This window comes from Halichondria panicea, chromosome 5 (assembly GCF_963675165.1).
Source record: "Halichondria panicea chromosome 5, odHalPani1.1, whole genome shotgun sequence".
Classification (NCBI taxonomy): Eukaryota; Metazoa; Porifera; class Demospongiae; order Suberitida; family Halichondriidae; genus Halichondria; species Halichondria panicea.
Window position 1 is genome coordinate 5,855,063 of NC_087381.1, and position 14,162 is coordinate 5,869,224.

The 14,162-nt window shown below is 40.4% G+C and overlaps 1 protein-coding gene across 1 annotated transcript in view; it reads right to left on the reverse strand.

Moving 5' to 3' along the window:
• LOC135335873 (uncharacterized) overlaps positions 1 to 11,450 on the reverse strand; it is a gene marked incomplete in the record, with an annotated part of 28,037 nt that extends 16,587 nt beyond the window's left edge. The window contains 15 exon segments of the mRNA XM_064531502.1: positions 2,070 to 2,407; positions 2,562 to 2,630; positions 2,719 to 4,931; positions 6,489 to 6,593; positions 6,644 to 6,745; positions 6,803 to 6,907; positions 7,173 to 7,277; positions 7,332 to 7,433; positions 7,491 to 7,586; positions 7,738 to 7,830; positions 8,055 to 8,264; positions 9,721 to 9,822; positions 9,979 to 10,280; positions 10,725 to 10,818; positions 11,125 to 11,450. Coding sequence (XP_064387572.1) covers positions 2,070 to 2,407; positions 2,562 to 2,630; positions 2,719 to 4,931; positions 6,489 to 6,593; positions 6,644 to 6,745; positions 6,803 to 6,907; positions 7,173 to 7,277; positions 7,332 to 7,433; positions 7,491 to 7,586; positions 7,738 to 7,830; positions 8,055 to 8,264; positions 9,721 to 9,822; positions 9,979 to 10,280; positions 10,725 to 10,729 — 3,947 coding nt within the window.
• Positions 11,451 to 14,162: the final 2,712 nt, after the last annotated feature.

The window sequence follows — 14,162 nt, forward strand, 5'->3', positions numbered from 1 at the left end:
GGAACAGTAATTTATTCCGTAACTGATAACAGGGGCATAAAATAACAACTTTCTCGAGTTCAGTTAAAGTATTGAGGATAGATCTACATCTTCCTGCTCCTGCTCTGCTATAGTTAGCCTAACAATAGCACCTGCAAGTCATGGTGTTATCAAACTCTGCACTTAATAGTCAGCAAGAGAGCTTGGACATAATTATGAGTAAGTACTGTGCAAGATCTAGTCAGCAAGGGACATCTAGATTTACTTAGAGCATGAGGCTGAGGCTACAAGCATATAGATACCATCTACACTGCAAGTTATAAGTGCATGGGGGCCCCATATCGCTGGAGGGGCCTCAAAGCGCTAGTGAAATAGGGCCGTGGGGGGCCATCATAGTCCAATTTCCACTGGACTTGTGCTTGTAGTGACTCCAGCAATTCTTGTAATGACTCGTAAGGGCTGTTCCACCTTCCCCTCCAACTGCTGTATCCTCGTGTTGTTTCCACCGCTAACCAGAGGACTGTAAATGATGACTGCTACAAAACACAAAATTAGAGCAATGGCCAGAAATACAGCAATCAGTGCAATCATAACACATTTCCCCCTCTTGTTGGTTTTAGTGGAATTGACTATAGATGTAATTTGTCCTCAATGCGATTAGGACGAATGGTTGTCATGCATGTATTAAGAGGGTTCTTCCTGCATTTCAAGTTGTTTGTACAGCTCTTCTTGGCTGTATTTTAACAGGGCAACTTGTTTTTGAAGCAGGTTGACAACTCATCTTCTCAACTATAATTGGCCGTGAGTCACACCACATATTTATAAAGCCCTTTTCATTGCAATTGTTATTGTACATGATGACATAAAAAGAATAGTTACAGTAGGTAAACAGATACTGTAACAGTACTGACTTGTTATTTTACTATAGATCAAAAGTTGTGGTTGTGAGAAACCGTTTAAAGCTTGCATTTTCAATGTTAAGTTTTATAATAGAACTTTAACAATAATTATTAAGCAAACATAGCTAAGTGTATTATAATTATAGAGAGTGAAATAATACACACCATGAGATGAGGGGCATTATTGGTAGCAGCTATACTAGTTGTAATTATGACCTCATGTGATGTCATGCTGCATATTTTCCTACCAGTTTCGTTAATCACACACACATGCGCACAAGCAAGCGAGAAACCATGGTAACAAATAATTGTACTATTACGTAGTGTTGCTCAAACTACTATCACTTTAATTATAACACTCTGAAGAATGTATATGTATCAAGTCCCTAGTTGATTATCTACATAACAATTATATAAAGGTGATAAAATCCTTATCTGTATGAACTCAGGCACATCCCCAGCACATGACATTGGAGGGATCGGCTATTTTGACACTAGAGTAAAGGGGCTATCGTTGAAATGGGTACATGTGCTTGCATGATCCACAAATACTTCGCAGGTGCGTTTAGAACACAATCTGCTTGGTGCTTTCCGTCCCGATATCTGTCATTCAACGTTTAGATCAGTTGTTGGTCATGCATGTGCAGTTATTTAGTGTGTTGTCTTTAAATGCGTTCTACGATACAGATGAATACCATCTCGGTATAGCGTTGAGAATTTGCTTAGGTCAACACCAATCAATTTAAAGGGAGAGCCAGAAACATTCTCTCTGCCCACTTCCAGACTCACCAAATGGACGCTAAACACATTCTGTGCACTGGTGTCCTAGGATACCACCAACTTTTTGTATGTGGCTATAGTCTCGACGTCTGACCATGCAAACGGATTATAATGGATAACAAGCTAGAATTGTTTAGGTAAAGATCAAAATGCAGCAACAAGAGTATAAACAGATTTATAACACAATAACGTCAAGTTCAAATCAGTACAAGAGTCCTACAACAGTTTAACAGTTCCCAGCACTCATAGATCACTGGGTCTGCATGTAAAGAAAGTATACTAGTGTCTCAAGCAGTACAGGAATTCCGGGTATTTATATGGAGCTGGAAATTAACGAGCTAGCAACAATTAAGCTTGCATTTTGGAAGGAATACAGTCACTGCATGTGCAGTATAGATACTAATTACCTTATCTTTCAAGTACTGACAGATCTTGATAGCAATTTCTTCCTTCTTCAGATCCAATAAGATACTAATCAGTACTCTGAAGGTTGCTTCGCTGGGTTTGTGACCCCTCCAGATTGACAAACAGTTTATCACTGCCACTGGATTGCTTCTACTTAAATAATTCTCTCGCCTCACGTCACCTTGTTCACTGTCAGTCAACTTCAGTGGGTTGAGGTAGAGCTCCACATCATCAAAGTGCATAGCTACTGGAGCAAGGTCGTCTTGTTCAATCTCTCGATCCAACTGCTCATCAGTGACTCCACGCTTGACCATCAACTCATGGAAGCTGGTAGTTCCTTGATCCTATACACATGAATGTAAATAACATGTTCATACTAGCTGAACAACCAATGGACAGGTATGAGGTAAACTGTACAACTGTACTTATTATTATAATACATTAAGCTATAGTCTGAAGCACTCATTAAGGTACGTGGGGCCAAAGGGGACAACACACCATTCGCTCATCACCACTGATACTAAACACAGAGGGATCAATATCATCATGAGCCACACCAGCTAGGTCCTGTGCATGAGGGGAAGAGGGACTATAGTAAAGTAAACACATTATTATAGTTATACTAATATAATTTATTTAGATAAAATGCACTCACCAGAGGGTTTCTCCCAGTGAAGACGCTGTACTTGTTGAGAGTCTCCCTCAGACAGCTGTAAGTTCCCTCAGTCTCACTCCTCCATGCCTCAAGGGCCTGGACCACCTCCTGTCTGGGACTGACCGACTGAATGTTGACATTAGAAACTCGATATTGGCTCAGGATTTGTCTATACTTGAGAATGATGTTTGGATCAGAAATTTGACTAGCAAAATTTGAAACAAAGGCATTTGAAATTTGTGCATCTTTCTCGATATTTTTGTCACTGTGAATACACTGTAGAGTGTTAAGGTCCAAACCAGCATACGGCTCAAACTGGAGAAGGCGTTTCAGTGAAAGAGCACGATAAACGGATTTCACAGCTTCTTTTTGAGAGATGACAGCAGCAGCAAGATCTCTAACTCTAAACAGAGTGAGCTCTGAGGAAGGTTTTAGAGGATGACTGACAACTTCCTGTGGATCGATCAGTGATTCCACTACTACAATATTCGGACAAACATCTTTCACCGTTTCGAGGATGTTATTGACTATCTTGGAGCGATGGGCAAGGCCCTCGGGTTTAAGAACTTCAGATCGCATTTTGAGGATGAAAGATTTTTCGCTACGAAGCTCGAGGTATGCAGTGATCCCATTATCGTTGCACCAGCAGATCCCACTCTTCCATATGGAGCAGAATTTTTGAAGGGCAGGGTTTTTTGTGTTGGAAGGAGCAAGGCAAAAAGTGAACACTAGCCTCAGAATGAGAATCTGAAAACTCCGTACATCAAAGAATTGGATGTCTTGTACACATTCAATTATCCAACCAAAGTGGTAGCTCATGGAAGAGTCTTCCTCCCATACACACTCGGGACTTTCTATCCTGATGAGCCCCGGAAAGAAGAGGTAGCGAGTGTCGTCTAGGTCTGGCTCCATCTTCTGAATGTACTCTAGAACTTGCTTATCCTTGATCTCTAAGCACAACTCTAAATGTGTCATGAAAGCAATCAACATTTCAATGTCGTAGCTCTTGAATGCATCAGCAAACTTGGACAAAGGCACCACTCCAGTACTGTAGGCGAGATTGCAGTGCTGGCGGAAGGGCTCAGGAGCAAATACAGTCCCAATGATATCAGAAAACAATTTTTTGGAATCACACATCAGAAAGGACTTTTCAGGTGATGATTCATTGTAAAGAAACAGCAGAAGCCCCACTTTGCTTAGCTGGTCACATATATCAATGAGATGAGGGAGGGTGGTCGGAATGAAGGAAAGAATGTCCATCATTTTCTTTGACTCGTGTGTTTGTTCTAGGTCACTGTGTATATGTCGTTGAACAATTTTCAATGAAACTGCAAGGTTGTCCTTGAAGCTTTTGGCAAGGTAGATGTAAAAGGTGTGAGCATTCAGGCTGATAGCTTCTGGAGAGCGGAGAATAGCAGAGCTTTTCTGGATCTGTCTTTTCACTATATTCATGTCACCCGATTCAGCAAAGCGGCAATCCATTGGAATGAACCCTGTGAACGCAAACTTCGGGAATTGCTTGATAACGAAGGCAAAGATACTCTCTTTGGCTCGTGGATCTTCTCCCATTTCCTTCACCTGATCGGCATGGCTACCAACTACTATCACGTGTGCTTTGCCTTTCAGATTGGTACACTGGTTTTGGACGAGGGTCAACCAACGATACATGGAATTAATAATCGCCTGCTCACTTTCTACCAGCTTAGCACAGAGGATAATGATGGGTGGTGAGGTTTGAATAACATTCTCCAGAATGGCACAGTGGCTCGTGTAAAATTCTTTCTGGCCAGCAAAATCAAAGTAGATGATTCTCCCAAACTCTTTGGTGTATACTTCGTACGGTATGATCCCCACTGTCCTTGCATCGACACCATCTACGGGTCTTGCCTTCTGGAATATAGACCAAAACTCTTTTGGGCTCAGAATGGACTTCAACAGAGTGCTCTTTCCCACACCATCATCGCCAATGATGAGCACAAACAGAGGAAGGTGTGGGGGTCGCTCGGAGGAGAGCTTTCCGATGAGCTTGCTGTGTTTCTTGTAGACGTTGGCAGCCTTGGCTCCGTGTTTCAAGAGGAGCTTTATGATCTTAGGGTCGTTGGACAAATCGAGAGGTGTCTTGCCTTCTTTGTCGGTCACATTTGGATCACTGTGGCATTCTGCCAGTAGGAACTCCACTTTATACTTTTGCTTTACCGCTAGTAAGAGGAAACCTATAATACAGAAGTTTAATTACGGTAAATACATTGTGCTAGTTATTAGGTAAATAAAAAGTTACTAGGTAAATACATTGTGCTAGTTATCCCAAATTGGTAAATTTTACTTTCATATACCAACAGTATAGCGCTGTAACGAGCTACGCTGAACTAGGACTTAGCCTGTATTTATGAGCTAACTCAACATGACCTCCATTCATAAATGCAAAATTCGATCCAACGAAACTCATTTTTTTAGTGCAAGAAGCTTTTTGTGTTAATATTACTGTATAACATGAAAGTGTACGCAGATAATTAGGATGGTTAATTTGATTGTGAAAGCAGGCTTGATGGCAGTACCGGGTAATTGCAGAGAATATTTCTTCCAGATGCCCTGCTTACATACAGTAAACTGTGCCTATAAGCAAGTGTCAATTCGATGCAGTAGAACCTCGCTAATCCGGACCCTTTTAATCCGAAACCTCGCAAATCCAAACAAATAATTATATAGCAAACTGAAAAAGAAGAGGGCTGCCAGTAGAATAGACTACTGAGCATGCACAATCTAAATTACTTTGCTGAATCAGCAATAATTTAAACTGCTCAAGACAATGGCCACCGCAAAGAAAACGAAGAGAGAGCTATAACAAACTCATTGTATTGGAGAGAAAGTTGAGATAAAAGACTATTCTAGCTAGCAGCTTCCTTTCTGACCACAGTAATAATATGATAATATACATGTACAAAAGTGTCTTCGTTAATGATATTCATAATCAATTAATGACATCCGTTAATTCGGAAATTTCATGCATTCAGATGGGGTGTCCCGCTCTATTTGGATTAGCAAGGTTCTACTGTACTGCGTTTGAGCTGAACTTCTAGCTGCTCACGATCATAGCTTTGAATAAGCAAACGATGGGCTTGTTTTCGAAAAAAAACTGCAGAGAACTACATCATATAAACGATTAGAAACAACAGTGTGGTTAATCGTGCAATAATTAAGGGATTAATAGCACTCATAAAAACAAAGTATATACATAGCAATCGGCTTTGCCTCGTGCAATTAGAAGCCTTGTTGCCATGCATTGCTTGTTCTCGTGCTATAAATCCCGTACTGTATTTCTATCCCATAATAATTAATTGCAATCAATTTTATCACAGAATGCAATTAACAAAATTCAGCGCTAAAAGTTTCTTTTTTGCCAAATAATGGCAACAGATAATTGTACATTCACTCAAAAATTATTATTATAGTGTCTTTGGTCGAGATCCAGGAAGAGGGGCCTCTTAATCTAGCCCAGCCCTTTTACTGTATTACTACGTATTGTTTTACGATTGAAAACCTTTGGGAATGAGCTGAATCAGAAAAAAATTTGACACACTGCTATCAAAATTTTGCAATCTGGCAAAAATCGTCATGTCATACAATTAAGCGACTTGTGTAGATTTTATTTTTGCAAACTATTACGCATGTTTGATGCTCTCAAAACATTGTAGTATTACCATGCTCCTAATATCTTACCGTACGTGGCATACAATTGTACAGAACCAAATTTGAAATGAAATAGGATTTACTTTTTGTATCACAGTGATGAGTGATGGCGAGATACTTGACCACTTTCAAGTATCCACCTTTGTAGGCCAGAGAAAGTGGGGTGTCACCAGCCTTGTTGACTGGCTCTGTGAAAGACCACCATCAACAACGTAAAACAGCATTGATAAACACTTACTATTTGGATCAACATGCTTGTTGATGAGAGCCTTGACCATTTCCAGGTTACCACGGGAACACTCAAGGGAGAGAGGAGTGTCTCCAGCCTCATTCACTGCAACTGTGGATACAAATTATGGACACTAGAAAGAAAGTTAACAGTTTGCAGTACACGCACATTTCGGGTCACACTGATGTTCTTGAGCAAGATATTTGATAATCTCCAAATGTCGTTTCTTGTAGGCCAGAGAGAGTGGAGTGTCACCAGCCTTGTTGACTGTACCTGTACATATTTTGTTACACTGATTATTACTCTTGTTACATGAGTAGTAAAAAGGAAACCTTCATTCAAACAAGAATGCTGTATCTTGGTAGAAGAAATAATTATACTTCCAAAACAGAAAATGTATATGCATTCATCAAGTCATTGGCATGGCACCAGCACATACAATGATGAATGTACACATTATTCATTAATAATACTATCTATAAGTATAATTATATAGTCTTCAGCTAGTAGCTAAAATTATCAGCAATTGTAGCCTTACTTTTAGGATCACAATGATGCTCGTTCACAAGGTACTTGACTGTGTCCAAGTGGCCATTAGCACAGGCCAGAGAGAGTGGAGTGTCACCAGCCTTGTTGACTGTATCTGTGGAAGACCATCATCGAACGTTACAACGTAACAGCACTGATAAACACTTACTGTTTGGATCAACATGCTTGTTGATGAGAGCCTTAACCATCTCCAGGTCACCATGGGAACACTCAAGGGCGAGGGGAGTGTCTTCAGTCTCATTCACTGCAACTGTAGATACAAGCAAAATGTAGGCACTATAAAGTTAAAAGCTTGAAGTACACACACATTTTGAGTAACACTGATGTTCTTGAGCAAGATATTTGATAGTTTCCAAGTGTCTGTTTTTGTAAGCCAGAGAGAGTGGGGTGTTACCAGCTGTACCTGCAAACATGCACCAATAAACAGTATGAACCGCAATCATCGAGCGAAATTGATATTAATGAATCACTGGCTGACGCTCAATAACATAATTATAGGCTGAAAGCAGTAGAGCTGATCTAGGAGTGAAAGGAAAGATTTTTCGTTATTTCACCATTTGGATTGAGGCCCACTGTTTCCACAAGACGCTTGACACAGTCAAGCCAGCCATAGAATGAACTCACTGACAGAGCACTCTCACCTTCTCCTGCAGTTGGTAATAATTATAGCACATAAAACAGCATGGAGTACTTACATTATACATATATACAGACGTGAATACAAACGGATAGCGTTTTCTAATACAAGTTTATTATGGTATTACTAGTAGCTACAAGCAGTAACAAATGTTCACTAATAAGAATGTCAAAACACATGTAGTTATTTGCTGACTTTGCTGAATGCACACACTCTCTGCCAACTTGTACTCACCAATGCTCACTAGAGCTTCCACAATATCCTTCCCCTGCATGTCAGTATTCTTGATTTTGGCTGCCTGGAGAGTAGCTGCTGTGGGATGTTGGCTCTTCTTTATGGTTTCCAGTTGGTCATTGCTCAATCCCAAACAAACACCAAGTTGAAGCCATTGGTCAAATTCCATCTGACTCAGCTGTTCCAGTGTTGGGTACGAGGATAGATGATCTACATAATAGTTAGACAATATTTAGGAGGTATCGATGAGCCTGATTTATAGAAGCCAAAAAGACTCGATCCTGCATAGTATGCCGATAGTATACCATGGGGCATTGTCATTGTCCAGTCACAGTTGAGTAGGAACAGTTAAAATGTTGGGGGGGCGATTTGTATAGGTGGTGCAAAGCACCACCCAAATGGGACTGCCCCCGATGCAGAGGGCCGGAAAGTTTGAGACAGGAAGCCACACCTCCTCATTATGACATCATAATTATATGCGGCCTAGCTACCAGGCCGAGTTATAAAAGCGAAAACTCGGCCTGGGATCGAGGCTACCTAGCTACATGCATGCTTATTAGCTCTGAATAAGAACTAAAGTCCATATATAATAACTCTCAAAATCCAAACACACACACACACACACACACACACACACACACACACACACACACACACACACACTGAAGTTTGTATTAATAATCATACATTCAAGTTGTATAATAATGCCGTAGCTATACAGCAGAATTGCGTTCAATGTTACAAGAGTATTATCATTCAAAAAAGCAATCCTTCTTTCATTCTGCTTACAAATTAATGCTTTCTCCAAGTTGTCAATTGGTTAATTAGAACACCTATCCAACTCAGGCATTCAATGTTGGGGGTGCCAGGCCCCCTTGCTCTGAAGTTGGAGGGGCCACTGGCCCCCTCGCCCCCCTATTCCTACTCCACTGAGTCATACAGTATAAACTCTATCTCTAAAACCCTACACAGTAAAAACACAGTAACATAAAACATGAAATGCATCTTTTGAAATTTCATGTAGAAATGACATAAATTTCGGTCATTTTAATACGATGATGCATCCCATATAACATATGTGTTTTTGCTGTGTAACCCTTGTCTATTAGTCGTACAGTATACATGTAACATAGGATTTCAGGTTGGTTGGCAGAAGTTAAAAGTTGAAGTGCAGTCAACCATAATTATAACCATTAGGGTGAAGCAAATATATACAAGTCTTATTTTGTAATGAGATGGTCATGGATGGCAACTTTTAACTTCTGCTAACCAACCTGAAATCCTCTGTAGACAATGACACTGCCTCATTATTCCATCTGTGGTATTGCACTTTACACAAGGCTGTATATATGTGTTGATAGCCTACAAGTAAACTGCTGCATGGAAGGCAATTATGAACAAGTTTTCTATGGATGTATCACAACATTTTGACGGATCAAGGTAACATTGTGACCAATTATATTGCATTATTTGCAAATATGTATAATTATGTTCTAAACACCTTCAGAAAAATGATCGCTAATGATATTCAACAAAAGTGTCACTTATATGACTATAATTATGCATGAACGGCATCACAAAAAGCCACTGATCTAGCTGTACTGACCATACAACTCATTACATATACCCACTGACTACTGTGTACAACAGCTGATGACCAACTCACTTCTAGGTCCAGGCTGGAACCCCTCCATATAGTCAGCCAAGGCATGGGACCCATTTCCTCTGGCAACATCATTAGCAGTATGTTCCCACTTGTCTTTGATATCTGCATGGTTGGTTGAACAGGAGCTGAGCATGAACTGACAGTATGTATGTGATTTAGTGTGTGCTAGCACTCACCCAGACAACATTGACCCAACATGCAAACGATAATTCTAACATGCACCTATACCGACACAGCTAGACTAATACCCAGGCTCACCTGTGGGACAGTGGTGCTCCAGTAACAGCTTAGCAGTGGCCTCACTGTTGTTGTAACATGCCCAGTGTAAGGGGGTCCAACCATCATTATCTGTAGCAGCTACAATAGCTCCAAACTTGATGAGTACTTCTGTGCTTCGGATATTGTTGTTAGTACATGCCCAGTGTAGTGGAGTCTCTCCATACTGCTCTCTAGTGTAGTAGTCACTGTTGTTGGGTGGAGCTCCTCTTTGTAGCAGCTCAAGCACTTCTTGGTCATGGCCACTCTGACTAGCCCAGTAGAGTTGTTCAGCAAGGTTGTCACTATGGGGATATAAGATGAGTGCAGCATCATTGATTAATTAGTGTTTGGATGTGCATGCATGTGTGGCAAAATATACTCTCCATTTTACATGACAAAAAAATTGTTCAAGGATCATCATCACCTAATGTACTGATCAAATTACAGGATTCTACCCTACTGCATCGTGGATTCGCCATGTATCAATGCACTCCAGTTTCTTATAAAAGCTAATATAGGGTGGTGGGTAGTGGTGCATGGTGCTTGAATAGGTCTGCATCCTGCATGGGTAATATCAATATCATCCAGGTATTGACCACATCCTGCGTGATATTGATATCAGCAGGCAAGCAAGCACTGTATTTACAACTCTGACCACAATGAGCAATGTCCATAATTATTAATTAAAACCATGCCAAGTTACCAACTGATATATTTAATAGCTGGTGAAACACTCATGAACTTACCTCATTTCAGGCAGTGACTTGCTTCCAATGTCTCCGTAATCTCAAGGCTAACCACAGATTTAGTGATGGTAACGACACTCTCAATTAACTTCTTCTATAGATTCACAAAGTGTGTGTTAACTCAAGGGAAGGATTGGTGAGCTAACTCATATGATAATGCCAACGATAATCATCTCATAAATGCTATAACTATATAGACTTGCAGTAAATACACTACATTCTTGATAATAATTATGTAGCTAAGTATATCATAAGCGACAGGTGCATATAAGCAGTGCAATAATTAAGAAACTGATACATGCAGTAGTCTGATTAACCAGACCCATGCACTTAGATAACTTAAAACTAGACATAATTATTGACAAATAATTGATAATAGTATAAGCAAATTTTCTTCCACCTGATTCTTGTATAGAGTAGCTTCTCACCAACTAGAACTACACAACACTCAGACTGACAGCTCTAAAACTCATCCAGACAGATAGATCTAGCAACAATAATATTGGTAAGTCAAATCATGCCACCTATAAACATGGTCACGTCAGTACACACCACACAGGAAAGGATGATGCCATATATTTACAATGGGGAACCACTGAAACCAACCACCCACATCTAATTAAGAATGACAACGACAATGCATGCACTTGCACCCAATATACTAGCCTCGATGGCATCATCCTTTCCTGTGTGGTGTGTACTGACGTTTTTTTTTATATAGGTGGCGTGATTTGACTTAAACCAATTGTAGAATCGAGGCAAACCCAATACCAGCTCACATTATGATGAGCTAGGGATGTATCAAGTATATATGCAGCGCCATGCACAAACGGCGCCCCATAACTATAATGACATATAGCCCACATAATGGTTAGCTCTGACTCTGCTTCAAAGAGACATACAAATTAATAAGTGTATAAAAGTAGCAAAGACGTTAGCAGTTATTCGAATTCAAAAGTGAAGGAATTAAGATTTATCTTCCAAGTTACTCGTGCTTATATATACACGTTATAGTTATTGACTGGTTGACTAGTAATTATGGCTTATAAACAACCAATGCCGAGGGCGCAGCCCGAGGCTGAGGTTGTTTATAAACCATAATTACTAGGCAACCAGTCAACAACTGATTTATTTACTGCAAAAACAGCAAAACAGTCATTTGAACATCAGTGGAGACAGTTAAACTTGCTCTCACAGCCTCAGAATTATGCAGTTAGAACAGTTACAGGCATAGAACTAGCAGTACTACTGTGGGGTTTCCTCTCAAGAGACAACCCTGTTCCATAGACAGTTCTGACCAGACCTTGTGATAGGGCTTTGCAATCTCTTCTCTTGGGCGTTCACCAGACACAATAGAATTCCGAATTTTGGCTAAGGTGGGGAACTATTTCTGAGGGTTGAGGTTGCAAATGGGTGGACATGATGGTACAAATGTCACTTCAGCTGGTGTACGCGGGGAGAGAACACCCTTATAATGGGTCGGTAAGTTATTTCACCACAGGAGCTAAGTAGGATGGCCCTCATCTTGCCATTGTCATTCATATCGTTCGCTGTGAAATACAGCTTGGCCCGTTTGACGTAAGATTTTCAGTCTCCCAACGCTCGAGATAATTATTACCTATAATTATTATACATAGAATCAATAATCGCCTGCTCACTTTCTACAAGGTTAGCACGGAGGATAATGATGGGTGGTGAGGTTTGAACAGCATTCTCCAGAATGGCACAGTGGCTCGTGTAAAACTCTTTCTGGCCAGAAAAATCAAATTAAGTAGATGATTCTCCCAAACTCTTTGGTGTATACTTCATACGGTATGATCCCTATGCACTGCATGATGTCCTTGCATCGACATCACCTCAGTACTGGTCTTGCTTTCTTTAGTTTAACCAAAACCCTTTTGGGCTCAGAACGGGCTTCAACAAAGTGCTCTTCCCCACGCCACCATCGCCAATGATGAGCACAGACATGCAGAGGAAGGTTTGGGGGCGCTCGGAGGTGAGCTTTCCGATGAGCTTGCTGTGTTCCTTGTATATAGACATTGGCAGCCTTGGCTCCGTGTTTCAAGAGGAGCTTTATGATCTTATAGTTTTCGCCAAATCGAGAGGTGTCATGCCTTCTATGTTGGTCACATTCAGATTGCTGTGGCATATTGCCAGAAAACTCAACTGATGAATCTTGCTCATGCTTTACTACTAGCAAGAAATCACCTGCAAATGTGAATTATGCATGGTAATTAAAATATCATGTCAGTGCACCCCATAGGACACTAGTACAATTATAAATGTAGCAACTTGGTAAATGATTTTTTTGTAATGCATATGCCACCTATCATGCATGTTTCAGCATATACTCTGTATCTGTACGACCAGGCACCTATATATCTCCAAGACAGTGGGGCTTCATGTCATCACGCTCATCTGTTTCAGCCCTATTACAGGTGATAGAAGACTGGAGTAGAGCCCTAGATCAAGTTCAAGAAGTATGTGTAGTTTTTTTTATGTAAAAAAAGCATTTGATTCTGTCCCCTATGTTACTCTTCTAAAACTTCTTCAGTCACTTAATTTTAACGAATATTTACTAAACTGGGTGCATAGTTACTGGAGAGGAAACAGTTTGTGCATGCATGATGGGAATTGATGGCAGTAACTCAGGCAGCTTACATGTTCTTTCAGGTGTGCCCCAAGGTTCGGTTTTGGGTCCACTATTGTTCATTACGTACATAAACCAAGTCACAGATGTTGTCTCTCAAGCCAGTAAGCTTAATAATTATGTTTGCTGATGACATGGCCTTGTACATCAGAGTTATCACATCTTCCAATGACTACGTTGATCTCCAAAATGACATTACAGAAGTCTCAATTTTTTGAACACCAAACTATTAGAATTCAATCTTGGCAAGTAGAAGTTTATGTCTGTTTCTAAGAAAACATCATGCTCATTGAAGGCTCCAACTCTACTTTTAAATGGTTATATACTGCAGCAGGTTTTTGACTACAAGTATACCTAGGAATTATACCATATCGGCTGACTTGAGCTGGCACACTCACATCAATATACCATCTGCAATAAAACAAGGAAGTTAATAGGACTACTACCTCGCCGGTTCTCAGGCAATTCTTCTCCAACAACACTATTAAATTTGTATACATCCTTTGTGAGACCACATCCGGAATACGCTTCCTCTGTGTGGAACCCATTTCAGAAGTCTGAAATCAACAATCTAGAAAAACTCCAGAGATTCGCTATGAGAGTCTGTTTGAAGAAATGGAATTTGAGAAGTGAAGAATTGCTCACCTTGACCAGGCTTCCTTCTCTGCAGCTGAGGCGCCTTGCTGCTGTGCTCTGCCACCTGTTCACAATCTTACTGACTTCCCAAACAATCCAACAACTAAACGAAATAAATTATGATGTACAGCAGCAGAACAGTTAACTGCATG